The 16,774-nt window shown below is 42.7% G+C and overlaps 1 protein-coding gene across 6 annotated transcripts in view; it reads right to left on the bottom strand.

Annotated features, from left to right (window-relative positions):
* pou6f1 (POU class 6 homeobox 1) overlaps nucleotides 1-16,774 on the bottom strand; it is a 138,395-nt gene that overhangs the window by 100,755 nt on the left and 20,866 nt on the right. For 2 of the 6 annotated variants that reach the window (XM_043682028.2, XM_043682034.2), the window contains exon 2: nucleotides 11,680-11,742. The exons of 1 other annotated variant lie outside the window; for it this stretch is intronic. In XM_043682028.2, coding sequence (XP_043537963.1) covers nucleotides 11,680-11,733 — 54 coding nt within the window. In that variant the 5' untranslated portion in view covers nucleotides 11,734-11,742. Of the gene's footprint in view, nucleotides 1-11,489; nucleotides 11,558-11,679; nucleotides 11,743-15,416; nucleotides 15,632-16,774 lie in introns of all 6 variants that reach the window. 3 more of the 6 variants (XM_087985592.1, XM_087985593.1, XM_087985594.1) reach the window with 3 other exon arrangements.

The raw sequence follows: 16,774 nt of genomic DNA, 5'->3' as shown, positions 1-16,774 counted from the left end.
CATTCCCACTACATCTTATCGTAAGCCTTCCACTGATTTGAGACTTTAACAATGTCATTGTCATGGATCTAAAGGTGTTTGGGGCAGAAATATTTGTCTTACATTTTATAGATTCTGGATTCAGGTTTTCCATAGTAATACATTGTAAGATCAAAAGGGTTATCAAGTCAGAGTCATAGGCATATACTGCATGGAAACAGACCCTTTGGTCCTAATCATCCAAGCCAACTAGATATTCTAAATAAAACTAGTCCCATTTGCCAGCATTTGGCCCATATTTTCCTATTTGGGTAGGAATTAGATTCCCTACAGTTTCCATACTGTAGGGAATCTAATCTAAAATAATATATTCATACAATTACAACATTGAGAAGGCATCTGGATTGGTGTATCAGCCTCCACCACTTCCCCTGGCAGCTCATTCCATACACGCACCACCCTCTGTGTGAAAAAGCAGCCCCTTAGGTCCCTTTTATATCTTTCCCCTCTCACCCTAAACCTATGCCTCTCATTCTGGACTCCCCCACCCCAAGGAAAAGACCCTGTCTGTTTACCCTATCCATGCCCCTCATGATGTTATAAACCTCTATAAGGCCACCCCTCAGCCTCCGACGATCCAGGGAAAATAGCCTCAACCTACTCAGCTTCTCCTTATAGTTCAAACCCTCCAACCCTGGTAACATCCTTGTAAATCTTTTCTCAACCCTTTTGAGTTTCCCAACATCCTTCCTATAGGGGGGAGACCAGAATTGCACACAGTATTCCAACAGTGGCCTAACCAATGTCCTGTACAGCCGCAACATGATTTCCCAACTCCTATATTCAATGCTCTGACCAATAAAGGAAAACATACCAAATGCCTTCTTCACTATCCTATCTACCTGCAACTCCACTTTCAAGGAACTATGAACCTGCACTCCAAGGTCTCTTTGTTCAGCAACATTTCCCAGGACTTTACCATTAAGTGTATAAGTCCTGCCCCTGATTTGCCTTTCTAAAATGCAGCACCTCGCATTTATTTAAGTTAAACTCAATCTTCTACTCCTCAGCTCATTAGCCCATCTGATCAATATCCTGCTGTACTCCGAGGTAAACGTCTTCACTGTCCACTACACCTCCAATTTTGGTGTCATCTGCAAACTTACTAACCACACCTCCTACATTGACATCCAAAATCATTTAATTAAATGACAAAAAGCAGTGGATCCAGCACCAACCTTTGTGATGCACCACTAATCATAGGCCTCCAGTCTGAAAAGCAACCCTCCACCACCACTGTCTTCTACCTTCAAGTCAGTTCTGTCTCCAAATGGCTAGTTCTCTCTCTTTTCTGAGTGATCTAACCTTGCTAACCAGTCTACCATGAGGAACCTTGTTGAATGCCTTACTGAAGTCCAGATAGATCACATCCACTGCTCTGCCCTCATCAATGTGGATAGAAAGAAGCTGAGACTATTTTCCTTGGAGACGAGAGAGTTGGGAGAAGATCAGATGATAAATATTCAAAAGCACGAAGAGCTGGACAAAGTAGAGAAACTGTTCACATTGATAGAAGGATTGGGAATAAGAGAGCACGGATTTGTGGTAATCAGCAAAAGCAGCAATAGTGACAAGAGGAAAGCGTTTTCACTCACAGCAGTGGAGGCAGATTCAATCAAAGCATTCAAGAGGAAACTGGATTATGATCTGAATATTATAGAGTGGCATTAGGTCAACTGTTCTTTTTAAACCCAGCACAGACATGGGGCAAGTGACTTCTTTTCTGCTGAAACAATTTTGTGATCGACCAGCTTAAACATGGACTTTGCCCCCCACGACTGTGTTATCTAAAGGATATGCTAATTGAGTCACCATGGCTTTTTCAGTACTACCTTCCACCACAACTTCTACTCCAGAAGGCCAAGTGCAGCAGGTGCGTTGATATTCCATCACTCATCAGTCACACACCATCTTGAGTTGGACATATTACCATTCCTTGCTCATTGACACCATCCAGGACAAAGCAGCTCACTTGACTGGCATCAAGTATCCACTCCCTCAACCACTGATGCTCAGTAACAATGTGTACCATCTACAAGATGCACTGGAGGAATTCACCAAAGATCCTCAGACAGCACCTTCCAAACCCACAACCACTTTCATCCAAAAGGACAAAAGGGCAGTAGATACACAAGAACACCACCCCCTGCAAGCTCCCCAAGCCCCTCACCATCCTGACTTGGGAATATATCACCGTTCCTTCACTGTCGCTGGGTCAAAATCCTGGAATTCCCTCCCTAAGAGCATTGTGGGTTAACCTACAGCAGATGGACAAGAAGGCAGTTCACCTCCACTTTCTCAAGGACACCTAGAGACGGGCAATAAACGCTGGCAAGCCAGTGATGCCCACATCCCATGAATGAGATTTTAAAAAAATATTGTGGAAACACTGTCAACAAACAAATAGCTGTGGTTTTATTCATTATGCCACCACCTTCTTAGGGGCATCTAGGGATGAATAATAAATTGGCAAGAATATCCATTTTCCAAGACTTTTTTTTAAATTCCCTGAAACACTTCACTGGACTTTGATGCTGCAGCACAGCAGCATGTATGCTTTTGAACAATTATGCCTGGTACTAATTGTGCCTCGATACAGGATCACTTTTCCTTCTGACAATGTTCCTGTCAAATGCCTGGAAGTCTTTTTGCCATATCAAAAATATATTAATGCAAGTTATTGGTACTGAGGAAGGTTAATGCTCACAATATTCAAATGCATTTCTAGGATCAAAACAAATGTACGTGCTGCACATTTTCCATTAGACGTGGAACATAACATCTTATACTAGGTTTGTGGGATAGATTCTTGCTTACAATTTATATAGGTGTCTGACATAAGAAACTTAAAAAAACAAAATATTAATTCACCTTCTCTATATTGCCACCTGATTCCTTCACCATTACTTGCAAAGAAATACTCATCATTATTGCCTAATGAACAAACCAAATATCAATAGACAACTTCATGCAGAATTGGATAGGGACTAGATGTGCACCACAAGCAACATTTCTGGCAGATAATGGAGGGAAATTTGCTTCGGACCAGATCAGCAATTGCTGGGTGTTGTGACTGCTCCTCTTGTTTCTCATCAGAGCTCTGTGCTTAAACTGCAGATGTTATTCCATGCTGCAGTGGAGGTTGACAGCAAGGAATTCAGGATGCTAATAAAAGTCGTTCGAAACAGAGATAATGGAGGTAATGGATGAGGTGAAAATAAATTGCAAGGATATATTAGTAAGCAGGCTACGTTGCCTGGTCCAGTTGGCTTACACTCCATGTTGTTAAAGGAAGTGGTGAAGATAGTGGAAGGACTTAAAATAATCTTTCAAATTTCCCTAGATACTGGGAAGTTCCAAAAGATTGGTGAGTGATAAACTTGACAGCCTTATTGAAGAAACTTTGGAAGGAAATTTCTAGTAACTGTGGGTCAGTCAGTTGAAAGTGTGACATTTTAGAAACACTCATCAGGGGAAAAGAAAATCAACAGGCATTTGGACAAATTTGAGTTGATTAAGGAGAGCCAACACAGATTTGTTAAAAAAAATGACAGTGCTTGACTAATAGGAAGGTTGATGATGGAAATGCTGGATGTTCCCTATATGGAAATGATGACAAGATATCAGATAAAAGCCTGTTAATAAAACCTCTGGCTCACGGAATAAGGTTGTATCAATTAGGATAAATAAAATTTGCTGAAGAATGGAAGGCAGTAAAACCGTGGTTAGTGGTTATTTTCCAAACTGGAGTAATACAGATAGTGGTTTTCCCCAAGGAACTAGGATGAGTTGTGAGCATTACAGCTTTTCTAACTATATATAAATGACCTGGATACTGGAATATAATGTGAAATTTCAAAATTCGCTGATTATTCAAAAGTAACCGTGACAGAAAATGAGAATGATAGTAGTTGACTGCAATACAATATAGATAAACTAGAATAGGTAGAAGAAAGTCAATTTCTGAAAATTAAGTTTTAAGTTTTAAATTAAGTTAATTATTTTAAACTTAATAGAAAGATCTGAGGTGATTCATTTTGACAGAAGGAACAGGAAGAGGTACTGTGTACTTTGTGGTATAGTTAACAGGGATAGGGGGACCTGGCTGCATGAACTGAATTTCCACCTGACCTCATCATGTTTTCCTAGCTGAAAGCCCAAGCCAAAAATAGGTGTCACCTCAGCAGGGCACCTGTTTTGACAAGTAAAGTGAACTGGGCAACCGCTTTGCATAACACCTACTATCTGCTGCAAAGATTACCCTGAGCTTCCAGTTGGCTGCCATTTCAATACGCTGCCATGTTCCCTGGCCTGTGTCGGGCTTGCTACAGTGCTCCAGTGAAACTCAGTGCCAGCTGGAAGAATATCTTATTTTCTGCAAAGGAATTCTGCAGCCTTTGGGACTTATTATCGAGTTCAATAATTTGACCACCTTAGTGCTTTTCCCATGTTCTTACCCCCACCCCACACACCAGGCCTTGTAATTACATTGGCTGCTAGCACATACAAACCACTGGTTCCCATCAGCAGCTACTGATTCCCCCAGGCTGACTGTAACCTATTCTTTTATCTGTCCAATTATTGTTTTCTCTCTCTCTCTGGGCATCATCTTCACCAAGCATTTGCCCCTCCCTCTCCCCTACCTCACCTTTAGCAGAAATATACACCTTTTCCGAGCTACACTCAGTTCTGAATAGGGGTTACTGGACCCGAAAGATTAACTCTGCTTTCTCTCCACAGATGTTGCCCGACTTGCTCAGTTTTTCTAGTAATTTACATTTTTGTTTCTGATTTGCAGCATACACTGAAAAGAATAAAAACAAACATTGTGCGATCATCAGTGGACATCTCGCTTTCTTACATAATGGAGGGTGAGTGGGATGATGAAGCAGCTGAAGATGGTTGGGCCTAGGATACTACCCTGAGGAACTCCTGCAGAGATGTCCTGGAGCTGAGATAACTGACCTTCAACAACCATAACATCTTCCTTTGTGCTCGGTATGACCAGAATGAGCAGAGAGTTTTTCCCCTTATTCACAATGACTTTCAGTTTTCCTAGGATTCCTTAATGCTGTACATGAATTAGATGTCATCTTGCTGTCAAGGGCAATCACTCTCACCTCACCTCTATAAAACCATGTGTTTTCTGACAGCAGCAGCAGCAGGGACTTGGGTTTGATTCCGGCCTCTGTGTGGGTTTGCTCCGGTTTCCTACCACAGTCCAAAGATGTGCAGGTTAAGTGAATTGGTAAATTGCTCCATAGTGTTCAGGGATGTGTAGGTTAGGTACATTAGTCAGGGGTAAATATAGAGTAATACGGTAATTAGATTAGATTAGATTACTTAGTGTGGAAACAGGCCCTTCGGCCCAACAAGTCCACACCGACCCGCCGAAGCGTAACCCACCCAGACCCATTCTCCTACATTTACCCCTTCACCTAACACTACGGGCAATTTAGTGTGGCCAATTCACCTAACCTGCACATTTTTGGACTGTGGGAGGAAACCGGAGCACCCGGAGGAAACCCACGCAGACACGGGGAGAATGTGCAAACTCCACACAGAGAGTCGCCTAAGGCGGGAATTGAACCCGGGTCTCTGGCGCTGAGAGGCAGCAGTGCTAACCACTGTGCCACCGTGCCGCCCATAATGGAATGGGTCTGGGTGGGATACTCTGGGAGGGTCGGTGTGGACTTGTTGGGCCAAATGGCCTGTTTCCACACTGTAGGGATTCTATGATTCTAGAAGATCTTAAAGATTTATTTTAATTAATAAAAAGTTTGTATGGATGTTAGTCTGTTTTGTAACCAAGCTTTCTCCTATAATTCTAAAATATCAAGTTGCATTTTCATGAACCTTGGCATTATAGTTATTATTCATTAGGGAGAATGTATTACACTAACTAACCCAATTTATACATGCTGTATATTACAAATCAATTTTTCTATAACTCAATATCTTTAAGTGCTAGCTTGAAATATTGGAAAGAAAGGGAAGTTCATATTGGACCTAACTTTAGTGAATAGAATACAACAGAATGCAACAAAAAGAAAGCAATTTTTCAGTCATGAATAAAACATGCTTTGTTCAGTTCAAAATTGTAGCAGGGCATCATACCCGTCGGTGCTTCAATGCCCTCAAAGTGCCAGCATCCATGCTATTTCATTCTTTTATTCTGGTTTTGTGATTTTCATGCTTCATAAGCCATGTGGTAAGAAAGGGATCCTGTATGCAGGCAGCATTGGGGGAATTTGTCCCTGCCTCTGAGCCAGGAGGCCTGGGTTCAAGTCCCAACTTTTCCAGAGGTATGTAATAACATCTCTGAATAGGACGATTTATGAGAAAATACGAGTAAAACTGGCAAATGATATCACTGGTCTGACTCACCTTCTTTATGTTTGAATATGATCATTGTGACCAGTATGCCTATTTCCAAATATTACTGTTTTTTTTTTAAAAAAGCTTTTCTTTCCATTTTGGACAGAGTGGGGTTTTAAAAATCAGATGATTTGCAAATCCCAGCCTTGATCTGATACAAACAAGCCTGTGTATATCAGACATAATCAAGTTACCTGCTCTGGAGAGGTGGGTCTATAGTTGTATGCAAGTTGTGGAGTTATAGATTCATACAGCACAGAAACAGACCCTTTGATCCAGAAATCTGCGCCATCCAGAAACCCAATCTGACCTAGTCTTATTTGCCAGCATTGGGCCCATATGCCTATAATCTCTTCCTATTCACATACCCATCCAGATGTCTTTTAAATGGTGCAATTGTACCAGCCTCCACCACTTCCTCTGGCAGATCGTTCCATACACGCACCACCCTGTGTGTGAAAAGGTTGCCCCTAGGTCCTATTTAAAACTTCCCCGCTCATCCTAAACCTATGCCCTCCAGTTCTGGACCCTCCCATCCTAAGAAAAAGACGTTGGCTATTCACTGTATCCATGTCCATCATGATTTTATAAACCTCTAGAAGGTCACCCTTCAGCCTCTGATACTCCAGGGAAAGTAGCTCGAGCCTGTTCACCCTCTCCTCTTAGCTCAAAACCTCCAATCCTGGCAACATTTTGTACATCCTTTCCGCACTCTCAAGTTTAACAACATCTTTCCCACGGAAGGGCGACCAGAATTGTACAGAGTATTCCAAAAGTGGCCTCACCAATGCCCTGTACAACTGCCACATGACGTCCCAACTCCAGCACTCAATGTTCTGGCCAGTGCGGGTGTGAAGCTCCATTACTAATATTTTGGCGACGATTTAAGTTTAGCACGGAGCAGTTGCGTTTCTCAGGGCTCGGAAGCTTGGCAGGGAGAAGGGGAGAATGGCTGCACCCAGCAATTCCCTGCTATTCATAGTATTGTTTCTGGGCCAGGAAGACCGAGAGACCCATCCACCCCACTCTGCCCACCTGACTCCACAAACAAACCTTTTGCAATGATTGGCCAACTGCACAAAGTTCCCACCACACCCCTCAAATCTTTCTTTGGCAGCAGTGAACTGGTCTGTCAACCTGGCCAGCTGCTTGACAGGAAACAGAAAACAGAAGAAAAACAAGATCATGTCCTTAAATTCAATCAGCAGGTATCCCCATTGCTGGAGTTTTCAAGTTTCTACTCAGCATCATACCCTCTCCCCAAACTATCTGGGCCTTTGCTTTCTGCTTCTTCTTTTAACTGTTTAATTTGCAAAGATTTTCTTTTACTGCTTACAAATATTAACTGCTGATCCCGTAAATAGCTGTTAAAACCCCAAAATTAACATAAAACATCATAAACTCTTGTAAATTTATTACTTGAGATCATTCAGTTCCTTTCCAAAAATCGATTGTATACCATAATTGTCTCAATTGTCATAATTGCTGGCACAAATAGCAATTTAAGTTTAAAAACCCGAAAAGAACTGCAGATGCTGTAAGTCAGAAACAAAAATCAGAAATTGCTGGAAACACTCAGCAGATTTGGCAGCACCTGTGGAGAGAAATCAGAGTTAACGGTTCGCGTCCAGTGAGCCTTCCTCAGAGAATCATTTCTGAGGAATGGTCACTTGACCAGAAACATTGAGTTCTCTCCACAGATGCTGCCAGACCTGCTGAGCTTTTTCAGCAACCTCTGTTTTTGTTTCAACTTAACAGTTTCTCATTTAGGCAATTCACTCAAAACATTAAACTGAATATTAGAAATGCAAAGGAGAGGTTATCCTGAGATCACCAAGTGCACAACAATCTTATCAGGACTCTGTAGACACTTGCACACTAAGCAGTTAAGGTTTCCAATATGGGCAAGAAGAGGCAGATTTAATCCCAGTTAAATCAGGGCAGAGTGCTCCCACTCAGGATCTGCAGTCTTAATTTGCTTTTGTATCTTATAGATTAGATTAACGAAGTTTTTTTTAGAAGTTGCAAGCATTTTGCTGCACGGGTATGCTTTTCAAACACTAACAGCAATTGAGACTAAACTGGCAACATTTAAACTTTTACTGAAGGATGCTTGCAGGGGTCTGTATTATACAAACACTCTCTTTCCACTTCTCAGACTCTGAATCTAAGTGTCTAGCACCATCATTTTTCTTGGCAGCCAAAACAAGAGTGGGGGCAAAATATTAATCCTTGACAGACTTGTCAGAGAGCCCTTTATAACTGATTTGCAGAGCTTGTTGAAAACATTTAAGTCACTTTTGCATTGGGACTAAGAGCTGTACCCTATGTTTTTTGCCCAAGTCCAAGTTACATCAAGTTATTTTCAGTGTCGCCACAAGATGAACAAGTTTTCTTGCCATATCTTATCAAGCACGCCACATTAATTGCTACCCCTATCTCTATGGCATCTCTCAAATCCAACTTGCATCCGCTTTTACCATGTGCTCTTCCTGGAACAACACACCAGTCACCAGGTATCCACTGAAACATTGGCATCTCTTGCACGCTCCATGATTAAAATGCTGCATTTCCCCCTGCCAAGCAGTGGCATTCTGAAGCTGCCCTGCTTGTTGAAGGACACGTTCATAAAATGACAGAGAAGTGGAAGATGCCACCACAATTCACCGACAGGGACTTGGAGGCCAGGGTGGTGCAGAGGAGAGCTGTAGAGTTCACTTGAATGTTGCAGGATGAGTGGTGTCCTGACAGAAGTTTACAAAATGGAGAGGCATGGAGCGAATGAATGGTCAGAGACTTTTTCCAAGGGTAGAACTGTCAATTTCCTGGGGATATAGGTTTAAGGTAAGTTTAAAGGAAATAAGAGAGGCAGTTCTTTTTTAAAAAACACAGAGGTTGGTAAGTGGCTGGAATGCACTGCCAGAGGAGGTGGTGGAGGCAAATACAGTAGCAATGTTCAAAAGGCATCTTGACAGATATATGAATAGGCAGAGAATAGAGAATAGAACCACAAAGAAGTGAAAAGATTTTAATTTAGAAAAGCATTGTTTGTCAGCGTAGGCTTGGTGGGCCGAAGGGCCTGTTCCTGTGCTGTACCTCATTTGTTCTCTTTGTTCTTCCCAGACTGCTAGAAGAGGCCATGCCACTACACTCTGGCAGCCGGGTCTGACTTCATTGGCTGGGTCAGTGCCTTTTCAAGGTTGCAAAGAAACAGCAGGCAGTGCTGCAGAAAGGTCATTAACCTTCTCTGCTTCACCATGGTAAGTATCACACTCTTCTCTCTGCCACCTCACAAGCACACTACCTCTGCAACTTCACCTACCTCCCACCAAAGGTCAATGAATATGTACCACTCATTATTGTCTGCAACACCTTCCCTCATCCTTTCTCCCCTCTCAGTCTCTCACTACAGGACCTCTGTGCTGCCTCCATAATCCGTCAGTGGATCCCACCACCTTTCCGACCTGCACCAGCACTAACAGCCGTGCCACCCACTGTCACCTCACACATTCCACCACTTTTTCTCATTGTGGGAGAATTCAGCCCACAACAGGACAGAGAGGCTCGACTGTGGCTGTCTGCCTGACATCAGGGTCCACACCCACATTGGGGAGAGAAATTTGACCCTTGCAGGAGAAGATGGAAGTGGTCCTGGGCTTGGAAGGTGCTGTCTAGATCTTTGGGGAATTTCTGCAGTTGGTACACACTGCTGCTCCTGAGCGTCGTTGGTGGAGGGAGTGGATGTTTGTGGATGTGGTGCCAATCAAGTGGGCTGCTTTGTACTGGATGGTGTTAAGCTTCCTGAATGTTGTTGGAGCTGCCCCCATCCAGAGCAAGTGGGGAGTATTCCATCACCCTCCTGACTTGTGCCTTGTAGATAGTAGACAGCCTTTGGGGAGTCAGGAGGTGAGTTACTCACTGCAGGATTCCTCGCCTCTGACCTACTCTTGTATTTATATGATGAGTCCAGTTCAGTTTCTGGTCAGTGGTAGCCCCCAGGGTGTTGACAGTGGGGAATTCAGTGACGGCGATGACATTGAACATCAAGGGGTGATAATTATATTCTCTCTTGTTGGCAAGGGTCATTGCCTGGCATTTGTGTAGCATGAATGTCTGTTCAATGGCATTGGCTGGTGTCAACCCAAACTTGGATATTGTTCAGATCTTTTTGCATTTGGATATAGACTGTTTCAATATCTGAAGTCGCGAATTATGCTGAACATTGTACAATCATTGGTAAACATCCCCACTTCTGACCTTAGGATGAAGCAGCTGAAGATGGTTGGGCCCAGGACACTACCCTGAGGAACTCCTGCAGAGATGGAGCTGATATGATGGCCCCCAACAAACGCAATATCTTCCTTTCTACCAGGCATAATTCCAACCAGCAGAGAGTTTTCCCCAGATTCCCAGTGACACCAATTTTGCTAGAGTTCCCTGATGCCACACTCCGTTAAATGCAGCCTTGATCTCAAGGGCGGTCACTTTCACCTCACTATTACCTATTTATAATGCAAATTATAGTTTTTATTGAACATAATTTGACTGCTAGTTCCTACTTAAATTTCAGTTGCTGCAGTATTGATTATTACAGTAAAGGTTTTAAATAGTGAAATCTTGTCCATCAATTTCTTCCATTGGGATTGTTTAGAAAGTTTTGGTTCTACCAAGTTATTAGTCTCCAGGGGTCTGCAACAGAGGTGCACAAAGGCCATTGTTGGTTTATAGTCTATGTAATTAGCTCCTCAGCTCGAGATTTTCCATCTCATCAAAACATGTTCCAAAAAGATTCCAATTCTCCTTCTTTCCCTTCCCTGAGGAGAGAACCGGAGGGCACTTGACATAAATAGTATCCAAACCTGATTTGTTTCTTCCTCACAATAGCATAATTGCAATTAGAAACTCACATTAGAATCCCGGGAAAAAGCTAAATCCTACCACTCAGTGTCACAACACATATCACGACCCCTAAGAGTATCCACGTGTTCAGTTGTTGCATCTTTTCCTAGTTGTACTCCTTCAATAAATTAAACAGCAAAAATGATTCAAAAGTAAAAAGACTTTTACATTACCAGGGAAAGCATGTACGTTCCAAACGTTCCACTGGACATTTGAGAGCAAAATAATTGAAGTAATTCTTCTATTTCAGAATGCCAGCACATTAATACAAATTTAGGGAAAGAAAAACATAATAATCAAAAAGTAGATATTTTACACTTTCAAATAGGATGAAAAGAATAATAAAGAGGAGAAGTGTCATACCTGCTTAACGATAGACAAAGCGTCACACTGCTCTGTCAGACTGCCAGTTTCCATTGTACATCACTGAAAGAAAAAAATTGATCTGCCTTATCACATAACAGGGAACAGAATGCGAATAATGAACTTAATTTGAAGGTGACCAGTAACATGAAATTAGTTTGTTTAATCTTGAAATGTAGGACTCTAAAATGAATGGCTGCATAAATATCTTGTGCACCACTGGACTGAATATTTTGAAAATATTCCCAGGAATATGAATTCTCAATAAATATTTGTCCAATCATTGCACTGTTGTCTTAGACAACATGCTGCTAAAAAGCAGCTCTTGTGAACAAGATGTTCTGTTACAAAACTTAGTAAAGTAGCAGCACGGTGGGCTCAATGGCGAGCACTGCCGACTCACAGCACCAGAGACCCAGATTTGATTTTATCATTGGGGTGGCATGGTGGCTCAGAGGTTAGCACTACCGACTCACAGCGCCAGGGTTCTGGGCTCGATTCCAGCCTCAGGTGACTGTATGGAGTTTACACATTCTCCTCATGTCTGCGTGGGTTTCCTCTGGCTACTCCGGTTTCCTCCCACAGTCCAAAGATGTGCAGGTCAAGTGTATTGGCCATGCTAAATTGCCCGTAGTGTAGGTTATTAGTCAGGGGTAAATATAGGGTAGGGGAATGGGTCTGGGTGGGTTACTCTTCGAAGGGTCAGTGTGGACTTGTTGGGCCGAAGGGCCTGTTTCCATATTGTAGGGAATCTAATCTAATTGTGCAAACTCCACATAGGCAGTTGTACATTCTCACCACGTCTGCATGGGTTTCTTCCGGGTGCTCCAGATTCCTCCCACAGTCTGCAGATGGTGGATTGGCCATGCTAAATTGCCCATAGTGTCTAGGGGTGTGCAGGCGAGGTAGATTAGCCATGGGCAATGCAGGGGTAGGTCTGAGTGGGATGCTCTTCAGTGGCTGTTGAATGGCCTGCTTCCACAAAGTCGGGATTCTGTGAAGTGTGTTCAATCATAGTTACTGCGACTAAGGTTAGTTAGTTCAATATTTATGACCCAGATCTTCCCGAACATTTCTCCTGGGGAATGTGCTTTGCCCATCCAAAAGGGTCAGAAAATGGGGATGGAGACTCGGTACAATGGGTTTTCATCCTTTACATTGGCTCTGAACTTTAATGGGTCCCCCAAATAAACCAGCAAAGTCTGTGCCAGCAATACGCAAAGAAACAACATGTCAAAGCAGCAGGAGAATAGAGCTTGAATAACCATTGGCTTCTTTTGAAGTCAGTTCCAGTCCTCCTCATTAATTTCCCCAACACTCCCCCCACAGCCACCAAGCTCCTTTATCCACATCTCTAGCTAGTGAGCCATAGTTAACAATTATCCTCCCTGCAATTTTTTTGTTTCTTTATACTTCTGTTGTGAACAATTTTACTTGCTTTTACATTTCTTCTAATCTCCATATTAAATCACTGCAATCCAGCTCTTATTGTGTATTGTATTTGATTACACATTGTTGCAGAAGTAGAGGGAACCAAGGGATAAATGAGAGTGAGGAAATTAAAGCTAATTAAAATCAGCAGAGAAGAAATATTGCAGAAACTACAATCTGACAAATCTCCAGGACCTAATGGCCCACCGTCCTCAGGTTTCAAAACAGTCACCTGCAGAGATTGTGGGAACGATTTTCTAAAGCTCCCTACAATGGTCTACAACAGTCACAGCAAATTTGAAGTCAGCAAAAGAAACACCACTTGTCAAGAAGGAAGGGAGAAAGTAAACAGTGCACAGCCCGTCAGGCATCCATCAATCATTGGGAAAATGCTGGAACGTATTATTAAGGCAGCCTTAGAAAACTAGTATGATTAGAGCAAGTCCACATGTTCATGAAAGGGAAATCGGGTTTAGCAAATTTATGAGTGATGCTCGAGCAGATAACTAGTAGAGTAGATATTGGGGAATCAGTGCTTGCTTTTCCAAAAGACACTCAATATGGTGCCATACCAAAAGGTTAATTCAAAACATAAGGTTCATGGGGTTGGGGTGATCATTTAGCAGGATAGAGGACCAGTTAACGACAGAAAACATAGTCACTTGGAAAAGTGCATCGATTCTCAAGCTTGACTCCTGACATCGTCACAAAAGCTAAACATTTAATCAAAGTCCGCAATTTAACTGTCTGATGGACACAGCATAACAGGACATATTGACCTGTACTTGACAATGAATTACTGTTTATTATAAACAAATTAATTCTTACCACAGACAGACTAAAATATGAATTATCAGCATCACTCTGCTGGTGAAATTCTCAACTTCCTCTTTGAACCCTTATACACACAGATAGACAGAGGCAAGCAAATAAACATAGAGAGAAGGATAACGGGGTAGCAGTTCAATAGCACCAGTCCATAGGATTTCATGATGTACCATTTTTGTTTCCCATGATCTCCCTATTTCAAGATCCTTCCAACTCTCTGCGGAGGGACACAGAGTAGTTGACGTACAAAATGTAAAGTCTTTGAGTCACTGGTTGCATGCAACAGCTCACAGCAACTAGTGGGAGTGCATATCTAGATGTCTTCCAGGTTGTGACAGTGAGTGAGGGAGAGTAAGAGAGTGCAAGTCCTTGTCTCTTCTGCAGTCTGGAGGTTTCTCTTTCTCTATCGTTCACAAACACCTAGGACCAATCAGCGAGTTGTTGCCATGCGGATGACTTCTAGCATCCACAGCTGGTCACAATTCCACAAACCAATCAGCAATCTGTCGCTCGGCAAAGCTCACTCTGAACACACCCCAGTGCCACGGCATCTTACACATCTTCCCCACTGCTGGAACAAAGCAGCAGTGTAAACATAACTCACAATGAGTTCCAGTCACTTGTTTTTAAAAGTGCAGCAACTCCTTCCACATTCCTTGATGCAAAACAGTACTTTCCATTTTAAATCAGCAATCAAAAATAGAGTAAAATCAAAAATGTGTTTTTACATGCCCCCATCTTTACCGGAGATGAAACACCATTTCCAAAATGTGTGTTATCACAAAATATGCGACGCATAAGCAACAAATACACTATTATGTCAGGCATAGACTTCAACATGTTGAAGAACCAATAATAATCCCAAAATCTATTTTCTACTTTCTGTGATATTGGTTTAGTTTCTTAGGTAATTACCCCATTGGTTTAGTTTCTGGAAAAATCCCACTAGTTTGTCTACTCCCTACTCATCATCTTGCAACAAAACTAAACCTACCCCCAAATCACTGGCATCAATCACAAAGTTAAAAGATTTTGTAAAGTCAGAGGCAGCTAACTCTGGTTCATTTCTAAGGACTATCTTCCATGCTTTTTCCATGTGTTACTGCATATTATAAGATGGTCTAAATAAACTGTACAGTTAGGTACATCAGTTACAAATTGATTTGCAACTCTTTGGAGTAGCTGTGGCATGTTTTAAAACAATTATTGGTTTAATCCATTTGGTGTGACAAAAATGTATATCTCTTTAGCCCTTAATCTTGATGGCACTTGCCAGTACCTCCTCAATAGATCAATCTTAGAAAGGAATGAGCTATTGCCAACCTTATCAATACAGTCTTCTATGGAATTGGGGATGAATTTGTGTTTTAACTGTTTACCTTTCTATAATCTATCCAGAATGTAGTTGATCCTTCCAGTTTAGGGACCTGGTATCAATGGGAATCAGGGGGCAAATTCTCTGCTGGTTGGAGTCATACCTGACACATAGGAAGATGGTTGCTGTTGTCAGAGGACAATCATCTCAGCTCCAAGACATCTCTGCATGAGTTCCTCAGGGTAGTGTACTCGGCCCAATCATCTTCAGCTGCTTCATCAATGACTTTTCCTCCATCATAAGGTCAGAAGTGGGCATGTTTGCTAATAATTGCACAATGTTCAGCACAATTCACGACTCCTCAGGAACTGAAGGAATCTATTTCAAGTGCAACAAGATATGAATGATATCCAGGTTTGGGCTGGCAAGTATCAAGTAACATTCACACCATACAAATGCTAGGCAATGACTATCTCCAATAAGAGACAATCTAACCACTGCCTCTTGACATCCAACGGTGTTACCATCACTGAATACCCCCACCATCAACATCATTGGGGTTACCAATGACCAGAAACTGGACTTGCCAAATAAACACAATGGCTACAAGAACAGGTCAGAGGCTAGGAATACTGTGGCAAGTATTCCCAGGCCCACCAATAAGGCACAGGACAGGAGTGTGATGGAACACTCCACTTGAGTGGATGGGTGCAGCTCCAACAATGCTCAAGATGCTTAACACCAATCAGGAAAAAGCAGCCCACTTATTTGGCACCACATGCACAAGCATCTACTCCCTCCACCACAGACAATCTATAAGACGCAGTGCAGAAATTCACCAAAGATGCTCAGACAACACCTTCCAAACACATGACCACTTCCATCTAGAAGGACAAGGGCAGCAGATACATGGAACACCACCCCTTGCAAGTCACCATCCTGGCTTGGAAATATATCACTGGTCCTTCAGTGTCACTGGGTCATAATCCTGAAATTCTCCTCCTAGGGGCATTATGGTTCAACATACAGCACATGGACTGCAGCGGTTCAAGAAGGCAGCTCACCACCACCCTCTCAAGGGCAGTCCCCCCTCACCTCCGTCCAAAGCCCCAAAGGATCCTTCCACATCCGTCAGAAATTTACCTGTACCTCCACACACATCATCTATTGCATCAGTTGCACCTGATGTGGTCTCCTCTACATCAGTGAGACAGGATGCCAACTTGCCGCTCGTTTCAGAGCACATCTCTGGGACACCTGCACCAACCAACCCTACCGCCCTGTGGCTGAACACTTCAACTCCCCCTTCTACTCTGCCAAGGGCATGCAGGCCCTGGGCCTCCTCCATCGCCAAACCCTAACTACCCAACATCTGGAGGAAAAACAGCTCATCTTCTGCCTTGGGACCACATGGGATCAATGTGGATTTCACCAGTTTCCTCATTTCTCCTCCCCCCACCTTATCCCAGGCCCAAGCCTCCAACTCGACACCGCCCTCTTGACCTGTCCATCCTCCTTCCC

Source organism: Chiloscyllium plagiosum, unplaced genomic scaffold, assembly GCF_037043375.1.
Source record: "Chiloscyllium plagiosum isolate Xiang-an unplaced genomic scaffold, Cpla_swu_hap1 HiC_scaffold_53X, whole genome shotgun sequence".
Classification (NCBI taxonomy): Eukaryota; Metazoa; Chordata; class Chondrichthyes; order Orectolobiformes; family Hemiscylliidae; genus Chiloscyllium; species Chiloscyllium plagiosum.
Note: the sequence above shows the minus strand (reverse complement) of the source record. Positions and strands in the feature narration are given on the sequence as shown.